This window comes from Eurytemora carolleeae, unplaced genomic scaffold (genome assembly GCF_000591075.1).
Source record: "Eurytemora carolleeae unplaced genomic scaffold, Eaff_2.0 scaffold262, whole genome shotgun sequence".
Classification (NCBI taxonomy): Eukaryota; Metazoa; Arthropoda; class Copepoda; order Calanoida; family Temoridae; genus Eurytemora; species Eurytemora carolleeae.
In genome coordinates this window covers 87,555-97,610 of record NW_019396267.1, presented here as the reverse complement: position 1 = coordinate 97,610, position 10,056 = coordinate 87,555, and the positions used below count along the sequence as shown (strand labels likewise).

Here is a 10,056-nt window from a genome sequence, read left to right as displayed (position 1 = left end):
TCAAGAACAACCCCCCCCCCAAATAAAAAAAATAAAAATATAAAGTCCTGCTTTTTAAAAAATAACATTCTGTAAAATAATCATCATTGCTTTTTTCCCAGAAACTTTACAATTCCTTTCTTTTGAGGTTTCAAAACATACTAAAAACAGAATGTGACAGTTATCATTCTTTGGTCTTATTGCAAGACATTGTTTGATAGTTTGTTCTAATATCATTTCCCCTCCCTATACAAATAATTTTACCAAAGTTTTTTTTGCTGAAACGGGGGAAACATATGAAGATAAAATAAATTTTGGGAATTTTTGCTTATTTGGATGTATGCATTATACAAATACCAAAACATATAATTAAATGGGTTTCGATGGCTAGTAGCGCTTACCATTGCTGACTTATTCAAATGCCGAATTGTCCTTCAAAAATGATGATAGTTAAAATAATAATTATAGTAATATAAAATTGTCTACTGTTCAGGAAGTGAAACATATGTGCTCCCTGAACACTGATGCATACCCTGAATGCTTGGCACTCACCTCAGATACAAGCATTACTATTGGAACCATTGACGAGATACAGAAACTACATATCAGGTCTAGTACAGGGGTATATTTTCTGTTATGAAAATTATCCGCCCCGGCCCCCCTAACAAAAGTAAATTATGTTTAAAAAGTTTTATTTATTAAATTCTGAAAAATAATTGAAAGTTTTGGGAAATCAACAAAATTTTGTATTAAAAGTATCTAAAAATGGGTGATAAATGCCATTTGATGTACACTGTACAGTCTTTTATTTTATAACAATCATACGGATAATTCTTGTAAATATTTACCACTCTACACTTCAAACCTTTATAATCTATCTTCAAGGTTACTATTAAGGAACTAGTTTCTCTTAGAACTTATTTTCCTGCTATATATTTTTAATTTTTAAATTCCTGGTCTCGTGGTTTAAAACCTATTGGGATTTCGTTGCGCGGAATTGCTCGCAACTGTGCGATATTGCGTGCAACCGTTCGCGTATTGCGCGCAATTGTGCCAATTTGTGCGGAAATGTCAGGGCCTGCAATTGGGAGCAAGTAAAATTCAATTGTGTCGGAAACCCTACTGTGAACTCAAACAATTTTCATTGATTTTAATTTTAGATCAGTTCCACTTGGTGAGGCTCCAATGAGGATTGCATATCAGGTAATCTTTGAAAATATGTTTTAAACTTCTGTTTTTTATTTAAATTTGTAAAAAAAAATTCAAATTTTTTATTTTTTATTTCTGTTATTTCTTAAACTTTATAAGTCGCCTGCTGTTATGTAGTTCTGTTATTTTTATTACAACTATAAATGTTAATAATGGATTTACAGAGAAAAGACGAACAAACAAATTTGAGAAAATAATGAAATGGTATAAAGGAACTAAGTTCTTGCCCACATACTCAATTTTGCTAATCCCTATATTTGTGTAACCTGAAGGTGTAGGGGTACTGCTGTAAATCGGACATGGCCGTTTTTTTGCATGGAGGATCTCTTGAAATTACGTGTACAGTCCCTTTAAAAGAAAATATTAAATATAGAGAATGAACACATTTCAGGAGGAGACGAGTACCTTTGGTGTACTCACTAAACGGTTGGATATTATGGACAAGGGAGGACTAAAGCATTCAAGAGAAAGTGTCACAACGCAGGTAACTTCAATCATCTTATCTAATAGTTATGTCACTCAGATTTTATACAGCTTAGTTCAGACTAGTTCATTCAGATTCAATTCAGTTTATTTAGAAACAGTCCAGTTCAACTCAATTAAGTTTCCGATACAGTTAAGTTAATTCAGATTCAGTCCAGTTTAATCCGATTTAATCCAGTTTTTTCCTATTCCGTTCTATTAATTACGATTCAGTCCAGCTCATTCTGATTAAGTCCAGTTTATTCCGACTAAGTTCAGTTTATTCCGATTCATTTCAGTTTATTACGATTAAGTCCAGTTCATTCTGATTAAGTCCAGTTTATTCCGACTAAGTTCAGTTTATTCCGATTCATTTCAGTTCATTCAGATTATGTCCAGTTTATTCCGATTTATTTCAGTTTATTCCGATTAATCCCAGTTTATTCCGATTAAGTCTCGTTTATTCCGGTTCAGGTCAGCTCTTTCCGATTAAGTTCAGTTCATTCTAATTCAGTTCAGTTCATTCTGATCAGTCCAGTTCCTTCCGATTCAGTCTAGTTTATTCCGATTCTGTTCAGTTTATCTTAATAAAGTCCAGTTCATTCAGATACAGTCCATTTTAATCCGATAAGTCCAGTTCCTTCCGTTTCAATTTAGTTTATTTCGATTTAGTTCAGTTAATTTATATTCGGTTCAAAGATTGAAACAAACCGGTTATCCATTATGATTGATTTGGATTTTCACTTTAAAACCAGTTAAATTCTGTCCTTTTAAATTTAGACTAGTTTATTTTTTTCAAGACTTTAGATACGCTAAATTTCATTCAAGTTTATACATCTTGTAATATCAAGTTGCGCAATAGTTCAGGGGTTGGACTCTTGTATTGTGATTTCGAGATCAATGCTTTATCTTGATTTTTTCAAATAGATTCTAGTACAATAGAGGGCAACGTAGAATTTGTACACTCTCTCAGTACAGCTGTATTCTTACGTCACAAGTGTCAATTAGATTTTGTGTCCGATAAAATTATCAATAATAGTGATAATTTTGGAATAAAGCTTATCTTACTTAAAAACAAGTGCAATTTTATGTGTTCTTTATTTTCTGTTTTTACACTTTTTTATTTAACCTTGGAAAACATATCAACTAATGTGAGAAAATTTTGTTTTCCTTGTTATATTTGACACTTGTGACGTCATGTATGATTGGTCCATTTCTCTGTTGTCACCTTTTCGCTTGATAATTTATTGGGATCTTTTGTTAATCTGCAGATTAATTAAATTTGTATTCGATAATTAGATTCGTCGTTAACTCTATTTACATAAGATAATTGGGATAAATGCTGCTTAAAATTCAAGAGGTCCTATTGTGGTTATCGAGATCAAGCGATTATGGGTATCCACATTTATGATTTTCAGGCTGTTTCAACTTCAGTAGCTGTCACAGTTACTGGACTCAATAGATCTGGAGGTAATATTTATTTTTACATTGATATTGTTATATTTTAAATTGTTCTATTGTACATTGTACATTGTACATTGTACATTGTAAATTGTACATTGTACATTGTACATTGTACATTGTATATTTTATATTGTATATTGTATATTGTATATTGTAAATTTTACATTGTACATTGTACATTGTACATTGTATATTGTATATTGTATATTGTATATTGTATATTGTATATTGTATATTGTATATTGTATATTGTATACTGTATATTTTATATTTTATATTTTACATTGTATATTGTATATTGTATATTGTATATATTGTATATTGTATATTGTATATTGTATATTGTATATTGTATATTGTAATTGTAATTGTACATTGTATATTTTATATTTTACATTGTATATTGTATATTGTATATTGTATATTGTATATATTGTATATTTTACATTGTATATTGTATATTGTATATTGTATATTGTATATTGTACATTGTACATTGTACATTGTACATTGTACATTGTACATTGTACATTGTCATTGTACATTGTACATTGTACATTGTACATTGTATATTGTACATTGTACATTGTACATTGTATCGGAAAAAAAGAGGATAAGTCTTCCCTTCATTCCTAATAATTATTAAATTTAAATTATTAAATAACGACGACATAAAATGTAAAAAAGTTCTACAATAAACTACAGACGTCATGTAAAGGAACATGTTAAGAAAATAAAAATTAATCTTCTCATCAAAAATAAGTAATCTTGTTCAATTATTAGTTTCTATTTTGTTATTCTGGTTTCTCATTATTCACAAAGATTTTCTGCAGATTTTCTAGAAATATTATTGAAAAGACGACATTTGAAGAATTTGAAGAAATCTGCGAATAAATTCAAAGAAAATAAGAAATTCAATATAAATGAAAACGAAGTAATCGATTTCAGCATTGAGAAATATTATGTACCTAACCATCTAATTAGATTAAGGTATAATTTTTAACTTATTTTTCGTTGTCGTTATTTAATAATTAAAAAAAACTAATTCTGAAAACGTATCCACCCCAAAGTAGGAGTTTTGAACGTCGAATTTGCGCTCAAACTCAGGATTTACAGATCTTTAAAAAGTTTAGTATGTCTCAAATGAATCCGAAAGAAGTTTTCCACAACACTGCATACTCAGTTCAACTACCTTACATAGCCGGTCACTCCCTTTAAAAAAATTTGCTGATGATACGAAACTTGCCCAAAAAATGTTAAACGAAACTAACAAAAATATATTACAAAACTGTCTTAATGGACTTTGTGATTGGGCTGAAACTTGGAGTATATGTTCAATGTTGATAAATGCAAAGTTATGCACACCGGAAATAGAAACCCTGGCTATACATACACCATGAACAATCAAACCTTGTCACAGATTGACGAGGAAAAAGATATTGGAGTTACAATGCATGCAAACTTTAAACTTTAGTGTATTGCAACCAATCAGCCCAAAAATCAAACGGTGAATTGTCTCTTATTTCTGAAGCATTTCATTATAGAGACACAATTACAATCTTTATAAATCTTTATAAACTTTACCAAACTTTATAAACTTTATCAATCTTTATAAACTTTATGCTATACCTTAACTAGAGTTGTCCTTTGAGTGTAGGAGATAAAGAAACTATTGAAAGCGTGCTAAAAAGGACGGTTTCAATGGTTTCAGAACTTACTCGTTCATCGTATAGTGACAAACTAATATAACTCAATTTACAATCCCTTGAAAATCGAAGACTCCGCTATGATTTTATTGAAATCTATAAAATTATGCATGGTGTTAATAATGTTGATAAATGTACTTGGTTTTCAATGTTAGCAGATACATTCAATAGGATTACAAGAATGTCAGAAAATCCTTTTTCACTTAGTGCCAAATTTTGAAGAACTGATATTCGTAAACAATTTTTTAGCCAAAGAGTTGCTTCTCTATGGAATGAGATACCCTGTGATTTTAAAACTGCGCCAACGTTAAATGCTGTTAAATAAATTCTAATCTGTCCTAGTTTCTATTGTTGGGACAAAAAGAGCCAAAAGAAGATTACTTAAAAAGAAAGCAGAAAGGTCAAATAAAAAAAATAAAAAATTAAAGAAAAAAATGAACTCTATCAAGAAAAGAGAAAAAATGTCCTTTATTTTTAATCTTGATGCACTAGATATTCGTAAATATTGAAAATAATATTTTCTGCATATTAATGTGATAAATGCACACTTGTGAATATCATGACAACAATCTGAAATTTTCTTATATACTCCGCCAGGAACCCTGAATATGATCCAAACATAAACATATCTAATCTAAACTTGATCAGACAAAGCGTTTACGGGTACCGTTGTAAATCGGACATTGCCATTTTTACCCTTACAGTGCCTTTACCTACTAACCCTCCATTGATAATATCTGACCTGAGAGTATCAGATTTAATCCTATCTTCTGTTCAGCATTGAGTCTTGTAAGCTTGGAGCTGACCCAACTGTTTACTACGTCGTGGGAACTGCAATCGTCAATCCAGACGAATCAGAACCTAAGGTGAGGCGAATGTTTAGAGAATATACTGTCGATATGTGTAGTGCTTCGGATCTGGAACATTTTGATCAACATTTTTGCTCAACATTGGCCAAATGCAAAGGGCAAAATATCTACCAAAATATCTGCTGAAAAATATTTATTTTCTTTCAAAACACAAATCTCAATTGTTTTCTAATATGAGAGATTAATTAAAACTTCCTTATGTTTCATTAAGTTTCAGTATAAAAATAAACGGAAAACGGAGAAAATTTATAATTTGTTCTAAAAAAATCAAAAAAAATCTTAGAAAAATGTTCCGAATTATTTTTTTCCAGGACTGTTGCATCCGGGACATGAATACATGTTATAGCTCTAAATTATTTTTTTTTCAAATTTAAAATCCTATTTCTCGTAAAAACATCTAATTCTTCTACTTAGAAGTTTTTTTCTTCAGCACATGTTTGTCCCTTATTTTTTTATCACTTATTTAAAAGTTTATTTTTTTATTAATAATTATTGTTTTTCTCCTGTGATTATACTAAATAAAAGCAGTTTGAGAATTATAATTTATCTTGTTTAGATGGGTCGGCTGGTCATCTTTAGTTGGGCAGATAATAAACTAACACAGGTAGGAAACCTGTCCAGAGTCCAGAACTAAAGTTTTAAATTCATTAAATAATTAATTCAGGATTAATTTAAATTTAAGCCCTCGGCCCCAGACTCTTTAATATGTAAAAAATGGCTTATATAGCTAAGATACTCAAGCACCGCAACATTTTCCAGAGAATTATGATTGATTGAAAGGAAATGATGAGAAACTGCGTGGATTTCCTAGAGTTTACTATTAAACTCGTTGATTTTGCTGAAGCTGAAACTTGACATTCAAGCTCATCTCCACATGCGGACTACAAACCTTCTTCATTGAAAAAAGAGAAGATTTATTTAGACCGGTAGAATTTTTAAAAATGGTATTTTTCATTAAACTGATTTTAGGTAGCAGAGAAGGAGACGAAGGGAGCCGTGTGGACGGCGATCTCCTTCAACAAGACCCTGATGACCACCATTAACAACACAGTCAGGTTGTGGGACTGGACATGCGACAAAGAACTCAGGTTATTATATTATAGAAAAAAAAATTTCACTGTTCTAATCAAATTTTGTGCGTGTGTTAATGTTATTAATTGTATCAAATAGTAATTTTCAGAAGGTTTCTATTGATTAAGGTCCTTCTATATATTTTTCAACCCGCCCCCAAATCAAATCATGAGGGCCAGAAGATATTGATTTTACAAAGGCCCGCAGTTGTCACTTCTATATAACTAGGCTTTTAGGGCGATTCGCTTCGCTTCACGCCCCTTTTTTAACTGTTGCCCTGAAAGTCTGCAATTAAAAAGTATTTTCAAATTTTGGCTATTTTCTTTTCTATTTTCTAGGAATTTGTTTTCAATTTTGATTTTCCTAAAACCTTTCCCGGGGTCATGTGAGGTCCCACAAAAAATTTGGGCCTGATCTGTTTATATGTTGTTTTCAGGATAGGAGGGGGGTTGAAATCAATTTTTACACAATTGTTACACGGAATTTACTTTTAATCAAATAATTTAGTTTTGTTTAGATTAGAGTGTTCTAATTTTAACCATATAATGGCTCTATTCGCCAAAGTGTCCGGGGACTTTATTCTGATTGGAGATCTTCTCAAGAGCATGATACTACTACAGGTATGCTTTCAATTGCTTCGTTTTTGAGACGTTTTTGTTTATATTTTCTTTCAAGGTCAAATTTTAGCAAAATATAAGAAGAGCAAATATATTTAAAATTTTTAACTCTAAACACTTGTTTTTATTAAACCATGTCAAATATTGACCCTGGCAGAAGGTATATGCTAAAACCGATGCAAAAACGTGAGGACCGTTTTCGATCGTTTTTACGCGTTATATTTTAAAGATATTGTTAAGTTCAGTAAAATCAAACTACATGTTTACTTTTTATATTCCAGNAAAAATTGGAAATGAAAAGGCAAGTTTTTTTTTAAATCTTAAAAATTTCCCCTAAAATCATTTTTTTTTTCCAAATTCAGCGAATATACGTTTTAAAAAAATTTCCTTGGTGAGTAGGGGATAGTTTTAAAAAAATTTGCGCTTCGCCCAATCATATCAACTACTGGGGTAGGAGAATGATTTTTCATGAAATATGCACCCCTGTTAAGAACCTGAAGGGAGTGCAAAATAAATAGTTTCTACCTTCGTCCCCCATTTATATTTTGCCAAAACTCTGGACTCCAATAAATTAAAAATAAGTCTTGGAATGTTTTTGTTTAAACTTATTTTAGAAACAAATTGGGTCTTATTATACATTTTATTAATAGTTTTAATAACTGTTTAATACTTGAGTATCCAAACGGAACTTGATCATTAAGCTATAGTTCTCACTTCAGTCTTAATTTAGTATATTCACTTTAAGTTTGGTTTCTGAAGAATAGAAGGTTTCTTTTGAATAAAAAAACTAATTCTGAAAACGTGTCCACCCCCAAAGTAGGAGTTTTGAACGTCGAATTTGCGCTCAAACTCAGGATTTATAGATCTTTAAAAAGTTTAATATGTCTCAAATGAATCCGAAGGAAGTTTTCCACATTACTGCATACTCAGTTAACTACCTTACATAGCCGGTCACTCCCTTTAACTTGATTTGATTTATGTAAAGATTTAGTTTGTATAATTAATCCACTGTTAATAAATTGTTTCCGTCCTTTTACGCTTACTTTTAATGGGGACTCAGCCTTCATTTCCACAAAGGATTGTTTATTGGTTACTAGCTAAATTGCCCGGCCTTAACCTTGAAATTAAATATTTTTAACCTATATCATCACCCGAGAGGTTCCCATCGGTTCCCACTTCAGCCAATTTGGTTCATCCACCAGGCCAGCTTTATATATATATTATTTTTTTTTATTAGAATAATTGATGAATCCCAAAAAGCAGAATTTATTTTGATCCCAAGTAACTATGATAGTTTTTAGCATTGATTGATTATTTAGCATAAACCAATGGAGGGAAGTCTGGATGAAATAGCTAAAGATTACTCCCCGAACTGGATGACAGCAGTTGAGATTATAGATGATGAAAAGTAAGGATAATTTTTTTAATATTTTTTTTTTTTTTTCCAGAAAGAAGATGTTAACACTTCAGTTGGGCAAAATAAAACCCGACCTGCAAAGTTTAGAATAATTTTAAATAAAAATTTAATTTTCTCTTTTTTCCTATTTAAATGCATCCTAGATAAAAAATCGACAAGTTTTTTTACTCAAAAAAATAATTTTGGAGTAGGATAGAAAAATTAAGATAAATCATTTTGGAATGTTTTTCTTTTAAAAGTTGATTAATAACTTAGGCAGACAACTAAACCAATCTAGAAAAACTGTTGAGCTTCAGTTAGGATTTTAGCTTTGAATCGGTGATTCAAGATTTGTAGGCCGTTCAGCAAACTTGCTCAAATTTATAAATTCAGTTCCTACATTCATAAATTCTTAGGTTCCTTGGTGCTGAGATGAGTGCCAACCTGTTTGTTTGTCAGAGGGATTCTGGAGCTAACACGGAGGAGGAGAGGTTACAAATGTCGGAGGTGAAGTGTTTATATTTTCATATATTAGTTTTACCCCGCCCCCAAAGGGGGAAGGGGGTGTTAAATATTTTCAATATGAAAAACTGACAGCGATTGACAAAATTTTCCCCTTACGGATGTTTTATATTCAAAAAATTCATTCGTTTCTCCTTAAAATTATTTATTTTCACCCAATTCAGTGATTGATAGCCCTAAACTATTTCTTTTCTGCACAACTATCATAATTAAAAATAACTCTTGAAAAGAGGTTTAGACAGATGATAAACAGAACGTTTTAAATAAAAGGTCAAAGCAAAATATCTTTAATCTCCTGTTCAACGAAATAACCAACCTTAAATTCCCTCCTTTTTTAATTCCAGGGAGGATAATTACTTATCCTCCCTCTGTGATCCATACAGATTTAATTCAAGATTTAGATCAAGAAATTAAATATTATTCCATATGCATTAGTAAGAAATAAGAGAATTAAAATCATAATTGATAGTTTTATTGATTTCATTATTATTTTATCCCCCACGGTTGGTTATTTCGTTGAACAGGAGATTAAACGATAAATTACTACTTAACCGGGAGTTTTCATGAGGATAATTAAATTGAGGGGAAAACCACTTAGCCTTGGGCCTCCTCGACCTTTTTGGGGTTCTAAACCTCCCTCGCTACGCTCGTGAGGTTTAGAACCCCAAAAAGGTCTTGGAGGCCCTCGGCTAAGTGGTTTTCCCCTCAATTTAATTATCCTCCCTTAATCTCCCGGTTAAGTAGTAATTAATAGTTATAGT

General features: G+C 31.0%; 1 protein-coding gene across 1 annotated transcript in view; it reads left to right on the top strand.

Moving 5' to 3' along the window:
• The window catches only part of LOC111699730 (DNA damage-binding protein 1), a gene marked incomplete in the record, with an annotated part of 28,361 nt that overhangs the window by 15,419 nt on the left and 2,886 nt on the right, over positions 1-10,056 (top strand). The window contains 10 exon segments of the mRNA XM_023470462.1: positions 473-588; positions 1,140-1,182; positions 1,580-1,672; positions 3,069-3,120; positions 5,580-5,686; positions 6,246-6,293; positions 6,659-6,777; positions 7,278-7,380; positions 8,697-8,785; positions 9,190-9,280. Of these exon segments, the coding sequence (XP_023326230.1) occupies positions 473-588; positions 1,140-1,182; positions 1,580-1,672; positions 3,069-3,120; positions 5,580-5,686; positions 6,246-6,293; positions 6,659-6,777; positions 7,278-7,380; positions 8,697-8,785; positions 9,190-9,280 (861 nt within the window).